Source organism: Bos javanicus, chromosome 21, assembly GCF_032452875.1.
Source record: "Bos javanicus breed banteng chromosome 21, ARS-OSU_banteng_1.0, whole genome shotgun sequence".
NCBI lineage: Eukaryota > Metazoa > Chordata > Mammalia > Artiodactyla > Bovidae > Bos > Bos javanicus.
Genome location: NC_083888.1, coordinates 54,762,595 through 54,776,125, shown reverse-complemented (window position 1 = coordinate 54,776,125; position 13,531 = coordinate 54,762,595). Strand labels below are relative to the sequence as shown.

The window sequence follows — 13,531 nt, the reverse complement described above, 5'->3', positions numbered from 1 at the left end:
AAATAACACAGACAACTGAAGCATAGCATGGAGCCTTTACTAGGACAGGGGGGTGTGGGTTGATGATGGCACCCAGGGCAAGAAGGGGCTGCCATTAGAATGGCAGAGGTCCTGGGAGTCTTGAGTCATCCACTGGGGACGGAGTTAATGCTTGTTGGGGAGAGGTGGAGGGATGCGGATATCCTGGCCTCTCTCCAGACGCCGTTCACAGTCAATCAGGAAGTTTACTCCATCGATGACCAGCTGCACCAGCTCCACCTGGATGATACTGACCCTTGATCTCTGCTTCCCACAACCTGACTCTCTTTAGCGCTGATTTGCCTGCTCTGGGAACTCATTGCCAGTTTTCCCCCAGTCAACCTGAGTTTCATTTCAGATTCCATTACATTCTTGAGGCTCACTCCTTGTCAAATCACCCCCCACAGACCTATCCATAATCCCTGAGAATCTCACCTCTGACTTGCCCAGTCGGTCCAAATTAGAGATATCAAAGACACTGCCTGTGGCAGCTGTGTCTACTCCTCCAGTTCCACGTTTTTGGAGCCTTAGGTTCTCGAGGATCTTTGGGAAGCGGCTATCCTAGAGGGGAGATAGAGATTTGGGGGCAGGGTCAATAGTCCTACAATGGCTGCTCCTTCCCAAAGTGTACACTCCCTTTTCCATCCCACATGGCCACTTCCTCCCTCACACTCCTCTCTAGCCCAACTCCTTTACTTTGCTCAGCAGGGGCAGTTTGATGTGCACTCCTGCCCGAAGTCCAGTGCCCAGGTTAGACGGACAGGTCAAGATGTATCCCAGACGCTCATTCCACATGAACTCCCAGCCACGCTCCTGGATCAGCCGCTCCACCTGCGTGCACAAAGCCTCCATTAGTGACATGTCAGGGCTGTGCAAACCCTCCCTTAGCTGGACCCATAGGAGCTCTAGAAATATGTCTAGAACCAAAGATTTGGGATGTGAAAGAATGACACTGCTTTTTTTTTTTTTTTTTTTGGTGGAAATGGCTCATTATTATCATGCATAAAAGATATTTTTGATGTTGCAAGCCCATCATGATGAGATTGTGCAAAAATATCCTGTGTGGAAGAAGAGAAACTTCAGGGAATGATGTGCTAAGGATGATCTGGGGAGATGAACGGAGGTGGTAAACTGAACTGAGAAAGGATTGATTATTCAGGGAGTTCTGCATGCATTGACATCTTTACTTTGCTAATGAGCTAGAGCTTGGAAGAATTCTTTCAGCCAGAAAATGAGGGTGTAGGCTTTGCAACAGGAAGAGGCAAGAGAGCCTGTTAGCTGTGGAAAAAGAGAAAGCAGAAAGGTGAAAATGGAGCAGAAGAGCTGGACTCATACTTGTGGAGGGTGGGAGAGGAGTGTGGGAAGCGTGTTCTTGTTCCACTTAAACATCCCGATCATGAAGATGACCACTAGAGTTGAAAAGACTGGAGACCTGCCAGGGTAATGTTCGTGAAGACCACTACGTAACCTAAGGGGGACCCTGTTCATAGTTCAGAAAGACCCATGGCATGGGGGATATTATAATGCTGAACAAGAGGAAATCCTTCCATCTAGAATAATAACAGCAGCTAACACTTGTGAACTTTTACTATGGGCCACATGCTTTATATGCATTATCTCACTTAATCCCCACCACTTAAATGTAGGAAGTCTTCTTACCTCAGTTTTACAGATGAGAATACTAAGACATATAAAAAGTACTTCCCTACCCACTTCAGTGGGTCAAAGATATGTTACCTATTACCCGCTAAAAATAATAGGAACCTCCCAGCTAAGATTCTAAAAGAAGGAGAGTTCTTTCCCTTTACAAGTCCAAAACAGAACTGTATATATGAGACCATACAATAAGGATTGGATTAATGGGAATTTCTAATCTAGACTCAAATATGGAGACCTAATTCCTATAGGACTGAGGATTCAGTTCAACCCCTCACGTAGAGCCACACAGTCTGGAACTTAAACCATTCCATCTTCCACCTTCCCTGTTTTCCCTCCCATTCAGCTTAAAATCTAGACATGCTACTTTAGTAAGAAGGACAGAATCTAGAGTACAGGCCTACCTTGGCTCAGAAATGGGTGGTTACATGAGAATCACGAACATACCAACCCCTCACTCCTTATATCTGTCCAAGCTTAAACCTTCCTCTTATATCCACACATTCCACCACATACCCCCCAGGCACTGACTCACCATCTCAATTCCTTCTTTGCATTATTTGGCAACTGCTTTGTTTACTTCCTTAGATTGCTGACATTCTTTCTCTCTTCCTATTCTTAGGATGACCATACCCAGATTTATGTATACCTGGTCCATGTAAACCAAGACCATATGCCCTGGACAGTTCTGATTTATACCTATTGTCCTACTAGGGTGATTGGTGGTAATCTCTTTCACTATGAAAAGTGTCCTGGGTTGGTTGATTAATTATATCCCCATCTACATATTCTAGTTTCTTCCTTAAGTCCTCCCAGCTAGTTCCCTTATACATTCTTCTCCAACCTCTTTGAGGCCTCTGCAGAATCTTTCAAACACTTTCTTCATGTTGCCACCCTTCTCCATGGAGATGACCCGTGTATGATCCTCCTCATTCACCCAGATCAAGAAGCTCTTTTCATTGTTGTGCCTGAAGGCAGGAGAGAGTGAGGAACTGGAATTAAGAGGGAGGGCAAGGGAGAGATAGAAAAAAGGGGCACTTTTAGGAGCCTGGGGTAAGCTAAGCCTCATACCAGATTCCACGTGCATCCGGCCAGTCTCGAGCCATTCCTGCTGCGGTCAATAATGGAGATACAGGCTTATCAAACAGGAAGTGGTCCTGAGGAGAGTAAAAGGACTTGGGTTAAGAATCTACACAGTAGCCCCCGGGCTTCTCAGAGCCCATCTACCTCATCTGGCCCAGCCTCCCTTGATTCTCTTGTCTTTCTATCTGCCCTCCTTGCCCAGCTCCCTCTCAAAGCCTCTCACATCAATTAGCTGCTGCTGCTCAGCCTCTGTCATCTCACTGAGCCGATAGTAGCGTCCAGCCAGGTCACCCTTCAGGCCACTCAGCGCATCCACGACCACACGTTCCACCTCTCGTCGCTCTGCCCGAGTACAGGCTGGAGGCAGGCTGAGTCCCCGGATACTCCGACCAGTTCTGACTCTTGAGGACAATACATACCTCTCATCAAAGTAGCCAGAACGGATCTGGAGAATAGTAGAAATTAAGGTAAGTCACAGAAACAAGGTGGATGGGAGCTGAGGGCCTTGGGAAGGAGAGACCATAAGGACTAGAGGAGTCTTCATTGCCTGCACTGGAAGGACAGCCCATTGGGCAAGCATGCCAACTGAAGGGGCATTCATTGTGAACCCTCCCCCACACTGCCCACCTTGGGGTGTGGCCGTTCTCAACGCCCGCTCCTCTCCACAGCGGCTGCTCCTTAACATACAACTCTTTCCCCACACTGAGACTTGAAAGCTCAGCAGTATAATGACTATGAGTCAGAGAATAATTATGGTGGAAGGGACTGGAGAAAACAGTATGTTGTACAAAAGGCAATGCAAATCAGAAGTGGGATATTTAACCTACCTTGCTGGCATCCAGGTCGGTGGTATGTTTCATCGTTCGGGGGTCATAGCCATTGTGTCGCTCTTGGATCACAGGGTCAAACAGCTCAGCAAATACCTGAGGGGGAGTTGAGAGGGAGAAGGTGGTTAAGGAGAGGGAACCCCTTCCCAAGCTTTCACTGTGGATTGATTTCACCGGGTCGGAAAACATGAGTATGGATGGTCCAGTCTTAAGGGAAAGTGAGGGGCTTCAGGGGGAAGGAACTGGGATTGCTGGGAAGATGAACAGGGTTTTACCGGGAAACTCTGGGGCCCCCTACCTCATAGGTCTCCTCATCACCAGCTACCATGCCCACAGTCTTGATGAAGGGGTGGCCAGGGTTGTCCACGCCAGTCTGGATACACTGATCTAGCGTCCAGCCAGTGGGTGTGGTCTTGTCGCAGAGCCGGGCATAGACTGCCGGGGTCAGGTGACTGGCCATGCAGTTGTTGTGCTTTCGGAGGTCTGGGTACTCAGCACTAGGGAGGGGGTACCTAGTAACCATGGAGGGAGGGCACACGGGCCTGGACCCAGTGCACTCAGCTGGGAGCATGCCTGGCTTTGCTCCTTGGGAGGAGGGGAGGCTAGAGCCGGGCTAAATCTTGGTAATCTCATTAGGGACTTTCAGGATCTATTCTTTCCCAGGAGTTCTAGCTTCCTCTGGCTGGAGGCTCAGTTCTCCCATATCTGCTCCGTTCTTTTCTCCCATGGAAGCAGCATTAGGGATGGGGGAGGGGAAAGACTAAGGAGGGGAATTCAGGAAACCGGAGAGAACAGCAGGAAAGGGAGATGGAGGAGAGCGGAAAGGATAGTTCCTGGTCTCTCAATTAGGAATTTGAGCAGAGTAGGTGCAGCCAGAACTCGCAGGGCCAGAGCTGGCCTTGGGGACGGGAACTGCGGGTTCCAAGTCCCCGGGAATGCTTTCACCTTATGGTTTTGGCCTCCCCTCACCGCCACCCCATTGAGGTTTCCAGACTGCACAGCGCCCCACTCCAGAACCTGCGTGATTATACCCCTTCTCCATTGCCCAGATTCTCATCTCCACCCCTATCACCACCTGCCTGACCTTCCCCCCTCCCTCCCTCCCCCGGAGCGCCTGAGACACTGGTACCTCGGGGGATACAGCCTCCGTCGTTCACTGGCGGCTCGAACAGGTTCCGATCGGAGTAGAAACCCAGCGGCGAGAGAACCAGCTCCAGCCAAAGCCAGGAGCCTGAGCCCGGGGCGGGCAGACAGCAGACGAGAGAAGGGACCAGCCATGGCTTGAGGGTCTGCCTACGGAATCTCAGGGCAGGAGCTGCTGGCTCAGGGCAGGATCCGGGAGGAGGGGGGCGATGCAGATAGGCTGAGAGCCGGAGCTGAGTGCGAGGCTGGAGCCGAAATAGGGGCTGGCGTGGAGGCTGAAGCGGGAGTGAAAGCCGGTACCGATCAGACTGCAGGAGAGGCGCAATGAGCTAGCGGCAGGCGGGCGCAGGAGAAGGCAGCGCTGCAGTCTCCAGGGGTGGGGCTCCTGCAGGCCCCGCCTTCCCGCCTGCCACCGCGCTAGGTGTGCGGGGGCAGAGGTAGGCACCACCCCCCCCAGGTAGATTAGGGAGACTGGTCATTTGCAGCCTTAGGCCCAGAAATGGGCCCACCTGAGGTGAGGCCGCCCAGATTTCAGCACCAAGTGGAGGACAGCACCCAAGGGGCCCGACGAAACCCTAACACCCTTCCCCTAAGCCTCTCGGTTTCATCGGAACCCTCCGTTCGTCGCCCCGTTGGGTGGAAGAGGGGGACATTGCCCAACCTGCTCTCGTTTTTTTTCGGCCTGCCCCTGCAACCTTTCTGTCTCCCGAGGAGAGGTGGCCTCGGGGAACCCGTGGCATAAACAGATACCAGGGGAAGACACACAGAGAAAGCATACAGGCAGACACTGAGAAAGACAGTCCCGCTGGCTCAAGGTCACCCCTTCCTTAGAACCAGGAAGAGCACCAAGGCTCCTCCCTGTCACACCTGTGCAAGTCTCCTTACAGGGTTATGGAAAGATTCCCTGAGAGACATCGGGGAAACACCAACTCTTACTCCATCTAGCTGTTTTCCCCACCCCCATCCCACCTTGCCCCCAAGTCTGAAGCCCTGCTGTGTCCTTCCTCCGCTTCTCAGGATCCCCCACTTTTACCCCCTCCTCCATCCTCCTCTCCATTTCTTACTTCACCTTTGATCTCTTCTCAGCGAATTTTCCAGGCTGGGACCTATTTGCTGATCACAGGACTCCCTCTGAGTATTCTCGGCAGGCTTGCCTACCTCCTGTCTGTGCTGGGCGTGGGGCTGGAGTTGGGCAGGGAATTTTGTTTCCTCCTCCTCCTCCTCCTCCTCCCCTCCTCTCTGTAGCTCCCAGTTCCTGAGCTGAAGGGGAGTGTAAGGAGAGGTGTAGGGTGTGGTGAGATGACGGGGTGTAGGAAGGGAACAGGCAGGCACAGGTCTCTAACCACCACATGTGTTTCCTCTCTTGGCTCCCTAATGCTGTTTAATCCAGAGTGTAAGGAGGAGGGGTGTCCAAGGACAAAGGGTCACCAAGGAATCTCTGCGTTCCTCCTGGTCCCTTCTCCTCCTCTCTTCTCACATGGTGCATATTCAGATTTTAGAGGGTTTTGTTCCTGATCTCCAAGTATGACTTGGGTGTGACTTGACCTTTGTCCTGGCAGAAGGAAAATGAATGCTTGGAGCTGAAATAGAGATGTGAGCTTCAGTATGGAGGCTCAGTTAAGGTGGGGTAGGCATGGGGGCATTAGTCCAGTCTTTCAGCTATCTTGATGTACTCATAAGACAGTAAGAAATTTGTTCATCTTAAGAGAGTTTTTGAGAAAAAGAAATCCTCTTCACCTTGTCCTCTGGCCTCACTGATGAGACCCCATTCCATCCGTTTCCTCTCATTTCATTCATTCCTCTCAGGCTTCCCTAGTGCTCCTTTTCCTGCCTTCCTCATGTGGGTATCCTTAGAAGATAATCACCTCTGTTCTCGGTCCATCAATTCCTTCTCCTGCTAAGAGAGTAATTATCAGGATTAGATGGAGTCCTGCAGTTGTGTTACCTGAAAACTGGGTTCACCTTTTGGTGGGTATCAAGCCATTAGACACAACCAAGGTGAAAAACAGAGGAAGGAAGGACTTATTATTACTTGCTGCAAGTAAGTGGGACCCTGGGGATCTCTCCCAAAGCAATGTCTCCCCAAACGGTAAAGTTGGTGAATTTTTAAGCTATGGGTATTTGTATACTCATAAAGAGGTGAGACCAAGCAGGACCCGGGGTAGGGGTTCTGGGCATGGAAGTCTTACTGTGTCCCCCATTTCTTGATTGTTGGAAATAGGCTTCAGCTCCCAAGAACTTCCCCGGGTTCCAAAGGGTAGATCCAAATAGTTGCTAGTCAAGGAAGGGAGGGGAAGCAGTAACAAAGGAGGAACAATAAAAAACTATAGTGCAGGTGAAACAGTTTACCTCAGATTGGGACTTGAACTCATGTACCAGGACTCAAACTTAGCCAAAAGCCAGTCTGGGACTTGAACCCACATGGCTGGGACACAAACCCAGCCAATGGTCTTCCAACTGAAGTCACAGAACTGGTTTCAGCACTTAATGAGGCTCAGGTTCTTGATATCTTATCACAGAAAGAATTCAATGAGAGACAAAGTGATAAGAAGTGGATTTATTCAGAGAGAAACACAGTCCACTGAGTGTGGGCCTTCAGAAGAGGGCAAGTGAAGCCTCAAAATGTAGTGTGATTAGCTTTTAAGTGTTAGTTGCTCAGTTGTGTCGACTCTTTGCGACTCCTTGGACTGCAGCCTGCCAGGATCCTTTGTCCATGGAGTTCTCCAGGCAAGAATACTGGAGTGGATAGCCATTCCCTTCTCCAGGTGATCTTCCCAACCCAGGGATCGAACCCAGGTCTCCTGCACTGCAGGCTGATTCTTTACCATCTGAGCCACGAGGGGACAGCCCCCCTGGTTAGCTTTTATGGGCTGGGTAATTTCAAAGGCTAATGAATGTGAGGATTATTCCAACTATTTGGGGGGAAGGGGTGGAGATTTCCAGTCATTGGGCTACCACCCACTTTTGATCTTTGATGGTTGACCTTGGAACTGACATGGAACCTCTGGGTGTGTCATTTAGCTTGCTGATGTGTTACTAGGAGGGAGTGTATACTGAAGATCAAGGCTTCCCTCGTGGCTCAGAGGTTAAACGTCTGCCTGCAATACGGGAAACCTGGGTTCGATCCCTGGGTTGGGAACTTCCCCTGGAGAAGGAAATGGCAACCCACTCCAGTATCCTTGCCTGTAGAATCCTATGGACTGAGGAGCTTGGAGGGCTACAGTCCACAGGGTCGCAAAGAGTCAGACCTGACTGAGCGACTTCACTTCATACTGAAATCAGTTTATGTTGTGACCTCAGACTATGTCATTCTTTAAAGGTTGTGCCCTGCCTCCTTCCCTTCTGTTTCGCAGGGGCTTCCCTGGTGGTTCAGTGGTAAAGAACCTGCCTGCCAATGCAGGTGGAAGGTCCCATTCCCCAGGTGGAAGATCCCTGGTCTGGGAAGATTCCACATGCTGCGGGACAACTAAACCCAGGAGCTGCAACTACTGAAGCCCTCTGCTCTAGAGCCTGTGCTCTGCAGCAAGAGGTGGTAGGGGTGGGGGTTTAGTCCCTAAGTCATATCTGACCCTTAGATACAACCCCATGTAACCTGTAACCTGTCAGGCTCCTTTGTCCGTGGGATTTCTCAGGAAAGAATACTGGAGTGGGTTGCCATTTCCTCCTCTAGGGCATATTCCCGACCCAGGGATCAAACCCTCATTGGATTCTTTACTGCTGAGCCACCATTCCCTGGTGACCCAGCAAGAGAGGCCACCGCAATGAGAAGCCTGCACACTGCAACTAGAGGGTAACCCCTGCTGGCCACAACTAGAGAACAGCCCACATAGCAGTGACGACCCAGAACAGCCAAATACATTTTTAAAAATTATATATATATAAACTATAGTGCAGCAGTTAAAGTAGGATCCTGGTTCCTCCTAAAGGAATATACATAACAATATGCTTAGTTCTACAGGAACAAAGCCTCCTCCCTTGCCAGTTACCTAGTGGCAAGTTGATTACACTGGACTCAGTGAATCTGCCTGCCAATGCTGGAGACATGGGTTTGATTTTCCCTGGTTGGGAAGATCTCCTGGAGGAGGAAATGGCAACCTATTCCGGTATTCGTGCCAGGAAAATCCCATGGACAGAGGAGCCTGGTGGGCTACAGTCCATGGGGTTGCAAAGAATTGGACACAACTGAGTGACCGAGTACACACACAAGCCACCTCCCAACCCCACCCCCAGGTGGAAGACGGTAACTTCAGGCTGAATAACAGATTCCTGGAGCACTGCCCTATTACCTCACCACTCACCAATCAGAGGAAAGTAACATACCTGCAGCCCTCACCCGGAATTTTGCCTATAAAACCTTTTCCTCGAAAACCTTCGAAGCATTTGGGGTTTGGGGGCATGTGTCACCTGTTCTCTTTGCTTGGCCTTGCAATAAAACTTTCTCTGTTCCAATCTCTGGCCTTTCAGTTTGGCCTCACAGAGCTTCCGGCACACAAACTTGCTTTGTAAAAGAACTTGGAATTGTCTTGACCAGGGAAACCTGAGTGAGGATGCAAAGATAACAATACAAACACATGCAAAAGGCTTTCATATAATCAGTACCCTGTGAGTTAGAGTTTCCAGTCCTACTCTCTCACAAGTGAGAAAAGAGAGGCTGAGGGAAATTCACTGACTTGTCCAAGGCTGCACAGGAGTCTGTCCATTTTATTGTCTCCTTTTAAGTCTCTCTTCCATCTCTCAAATTTCTGATTTGTCTCTGTTTTTGTCTCCAGAACCACTTTCACTCTTCTGTTAACATTTGCAATGTACATTTATTGGATCCCTAGTGTGTTGAAAATCAGAGACATTACTCTGCTGACAAAAGTCTGTATAGTTAAGGCTATGGTATTCCCAGTGGTCACATGTGGTTGTGACAGCTGGACCATAAAGAAGGCAGAATACCGAAGAATCGATGCCTTTGAACTGTGGTGCTGGAGGACTCCTGAAAGTCCCTTGGACAGTAAGGCGATCAAACCAGTCAATCTTAAGGGAGATCAACCCTGAATATTCACGGGAAGGACTGATGCTGAAGCTGGAGCTCCAGTATTTTGGTCATCTGATGCTAACAGACAACTCACTGAAGAAGTCCCTGATTTGGGGGAAAACTGAAGGCAGAAGGAGAAGAGGGCATCAGAGAATGACATGGCTGGAGGGCATCACCGATGCAATGGACATGAACTTGGACAAACTCCAGGAGATGGTGAGGGACAGGGAGACCTGGCATGCTGCAGTCCATGGGGTCACGAAGAGTTGGACACGACTGGGCGACTGAACAACGACGACCACCACATGTATCATATCCCGTTTTATTTTACAAGACAAACAGAAGACCTGGTTTTGTCCTCAAGGAGGTGCAATGGCAACAGACTCTGCCTTTTTCTCTGCATCTTGCTCCCCCCACCCCTCACTTCATCTCACTGGAAAGTCTCTAAGAGATCAAGCGTATGGACTGTGGCGACGCAGTTAGAAATCGGAGAAAGAACGTCAGGTTGCACTTCCTCCCTAGAGCCACTAGAGGCCACCCGCCTCCGCGCAGAAGCGCCGGCCAACGCAGCCTGACTCCGCAGCCGGTGCGCGCCCTCCGCTGATTGGTGGCACCGAAGAGAAGTTGCGCTTTGATTGGGCCGCTGTCAGGTGTCGCTGCCGGCAGGTTCGGCTGCGCGAGCGCGGGGAGGCGGGTGAGTGAGGGCCCGGGGCGGTGGGGGAGTGGCTGGGGGCTGGGGGCGGTATCTGAGGGGGTGGGCTTGGGTGGAGTGGGCTCCGTTGGTGCTGAGGGCCCTGGTTGGTAGTGGCCGGGGGGCCGCTCTGGGAAGGGAGGCAGCCGAGAGGCCTCAATGTCAGCGAAGGGAGAGTGAGGCGGGGAAGGCGGGGGCGGGCAAAGGCTAGAGGAGTCAGGATGGGCGGTGGTAATCGGGACCGGGAGCGGAGTGAGGAGAGCGCGGAGGAGGGGGGTCCGCGAGAGAAGAGATGGGCGCGTGAGGTCTGCGTGAGGAAGAGGGGTCCTGCCGAGCCAGGGCGTCTGCAGGGGAGAGGGTCAGAGTGGGCAGGTCCGCGTGAGGCGAGGTGGGAGTGGAGTCGGACCGGAGAGCCGGCTGGAGGAAGGGGATTGTTGGAGAGAGGGGGGAGGTGACCCTGGAGGGAGGGCGCGTGGGGAGAGTGGCCCACAGACAGCCTGTGGAGGTGGGGGGTGGAAAGCACTGAGGGTTCCAAGTAAATTTGTTACCAAGTGCGGTGACTCATCGGGGTTTGAACGACTACCTAAGGTTGGGGAGGCAGTGAGGGAGAGGGTTAGTCGGATTGTTCACTGGATCAGTTGATCAGTGAAGGAGGAGAGAGCGGTAGTTCAGGGAGTCAAGGAAGAGTCATTTTAGCAAGTAGGAAAAAGAAAGCGATATGAGGGAGTTGATACAGAGAACAAGGGCATCAGCACATTTCATCGGTGGCAGAAAAAGGGTATGTATGAATCATTCAAGTCTGCATCCAAAACAAACAAACAAAACCTGTATCAAGTAGGAACTAAGGGGTCCACTGTTGAAGAAGACAGTGTTGATGGTCTGAGGAGTTTTAACTGTGTTGGAAATATTTCTGCCTGGACTCTGTACTGACGTTTCTCTTTCACCACTAATGGGGCCCTGCAACAAGTGCATGGTGGTTAAACAAATTAGAGGACTAGGCAAGCAGCCCTAAATTCTAAGGGAGAAAGAAATTAACACAGTTTACCCTCCCTCAGTCAGTAAAGAATCTGCTCACAATGCAGGAGACCTGGGTTTGATTCCTGGGTCGGGAAAATCCTCTGGAGAAGGAAATGGCAACCCACTCCAGTATTCTTGCCTGGGAAATCCCTTGGACAGAGGAGCCTGGCAGGCTACAGTCCATGGGGTCACAAACAGTGGGACACAACTTAGGGACTAAACCACCTACCCTCCCTTCTGGGCTTCCCTGGTAGTTCAGCGGGTAAAGAATCTGCCTGCAATGCAGGAAGATTCCCCTGGAGAAGGGATAGGGTATCCCCTCCTGTATTCTTGCCTGGAGAATTCCAGGGATGGAGGAGCTTGGCGGGCTACAGTCCATAGGGTCACAAAGAGTCAGAAGCGACTAAGCATGGCACAGAACCCTCCCTTCTATCCCCTCTCTTAAAACCTGGGTCTTCTGTGTTGCAGGCAGGTTCTTCAACATCTGAGCCACCAGGGAAAACACATCCCTTCTCTAGATCCAGTTTGACATAGATGTTCCTGAGGAGATTGTGCCCCTGCCCCTCCCTGTCCTTGCCTACTGTCTCCTCCCTCCCTCCCTCTCTCCCTTCCACATTGCCCCAGTAAGACTTGCCCTTTAGCTGAGTGTAGGGTCTGAAGTTTTCTTTTGCAACAAAGTATTAGGAAAGAGAGAGGAGGAAGGGGAGAAGAGCACAGAAACCGGCTGTGGCTGTTGGAACACCGCGTTAAAGCCCAGCTTCTCCCAGAGGTACATCTAAATAAATCCTGGCTTATTTCATGGCTATTTCTGTCAGGCTTCTATTTCTGCTTTGTTAACTATGAATTTAGACCTTTCATGTTCCTTCAGCTCCACATTTGTGAACACATTTTCCTTTGCTATTCTATTACCATCTCCTGTTAGAGAGTTAAAATAGAACTTCAAGAATGTGATAGTGTACATTCAGTAGCAAACCAGGAAGGGCTTAGTGGCAGAAAGTGTGAAGGGTTAGGAATCTTAGACATAGAAAAAGCTCCTGCTTCGGAGAAAGGATAAAGCCTGCCACAAACTTCGGCTTGCTTAAACTGTACAGGGACCTTGAGAATGTCACAAGTCATGGAAACTGGGTCAGGTCACTAGAATGGAATTCAAAGAAATAGCCTGTAATCAGGAGGGGTGTGTATGTGTAAGACCTGCGGTGCACAACTGGAAATGTTAAGTCTAAGGAGAGCGTTGTCTGGTGGTGGAACAACAGAGAAAAGCAGGTGGTGAAGACTAGAAAGGTCAGGATCTGTATAAAGATTAGCTGTGGCTTTCTAATCAAAGCTTCAGAGTTCATGTGAAGGGTAAGGATTTAAAATAAAAATACAGAAAGGAATTATTGAGGACTACTGTACAAGTCTATAAGACTAAATCATTCCATTTACTTAATGGAGTTTGTGGCTTTCATTAGATCCATTGGTCAGTATTTCTGAGAACTTTTGCAGAACGTAGAAAATTGATGATATGACTCAGTTTCATTTTGGGAGAAAAGAATAACAGGTACTTCTATTCCCATGATTTAGTGTTAATAGATGTATCTAATTATGTATGCAGTCATAAACATTTGTAGTATTTTTATTTGTACAAGTAGAATTGTCCTTCATGTATATTTCTGCAGTTTGCATTTGGAAGCTATTCATGTTTTATATAGCTTTGATTCATTTTTTAAAAATTGAAGGATAATTTACAATGTTGTGTTAATTTCAGGTGTACACCAAAATGATCCATATATATATATATCCATATATATATGTGTTAATTTCAGGTATACACCAAAATGATCCATATATATATATATATCCATATATATATGCACACACACATATATATATATATACTTTTTTCAGATTCTTTTCCATTATAGGTTTTTTTATTTGTTTGTTTGTTTTTTGGCTGCACCAGGTCTTAGTTGCAGCACTCTGAATCTTTAGTTGTGGCATGTGGGATCTAGTTCCCTGATCAGGGATCAGTCCTGGGCTACTTGCATTGTGAGCAGAGTCTTAGGCACTGACTCACCAGGAAAGTCCCTTCATTAT

At 49.5% G+C, this 13,531-nt stretch overlaps 2 protein-coding genes across 15 annotated transcripts in view; one reads left to right on the top strand and one right to left on the bottom strand.

Moving 5' to 3' along the window:
- Positions 1-16: 16 nt before the first annotated feature.
- LOC133234485 (creatine kinase U-type, mitochondrial) lies at positions 17-6,108 on the bottom strand. 4 transcript variants are annotated; one of them, XM_061395090.1, is made up of 10 exons: positions 5,797-6,108; positions 4,714-5,002; positions 3,883-4,081; positions 3,585-3,680; positions 2,981-3,202; positions 2,746-2,831; positions 2,519-2,642; positions 715-849; positions 454-579; positions 17-258 (listed from the first exon to the last, which is right to left on the bottom strand). In XM_061395090.1, the coding sequence occupies exons 2-10, from the start codon at positions 4,860-4,862 to the stop codon at positions 145-147; spliced, it is 1,251 nt and encodes a 416-aa protein (XP_061251074.1). In that variant the 5' UTR covers positions 4,863-5,002; positions 5,797-6,108; the 3' UTR covers positions 17-144. The 4 variants fall into 4 exon arrangements, with proteins under 4 accessions (XP_061251074.1, XP_061251073.1, XP_061251072.1 ...); XM_061395089.1 differs by having other exon boundaries at positions 3,883-4,096; positions 4,714-5,035; positions 5,797-5,929; XM_061395088.1 differs by having other exon boundaries at positions 3,883-4,096; positions 5,797-5,929.
- Positions 6,109-10,337: 4,229 nt separating this feature from the next.
- Positions 10,338-13,531, top strand: part of PPIP5K1 (diphosphoinositol pentakisphosphate kinase 1) — a 40,051-nt gene continuing 36,857 nt past the window's right edge. For 8 of the 11 annotated variants that reach the window (XM_061395052.1, XM_061395046.1, XM_061395050.1 and 5 more), the window contains exon 1: positions 10,338-10,441. The gene's annotated coding sequence lies outside the window, so the exon portion shown is untranslated. Of the gene's footprint in view, positions 10,442-10,908; positions 11,217-12,112; positions 12,225-13,531 lie in introns of those variants that run through there. The other 3 variants (XM_061395055.1, XM_061395043.1, XM_061395044.1) reach the window with 3 other exon arrangements.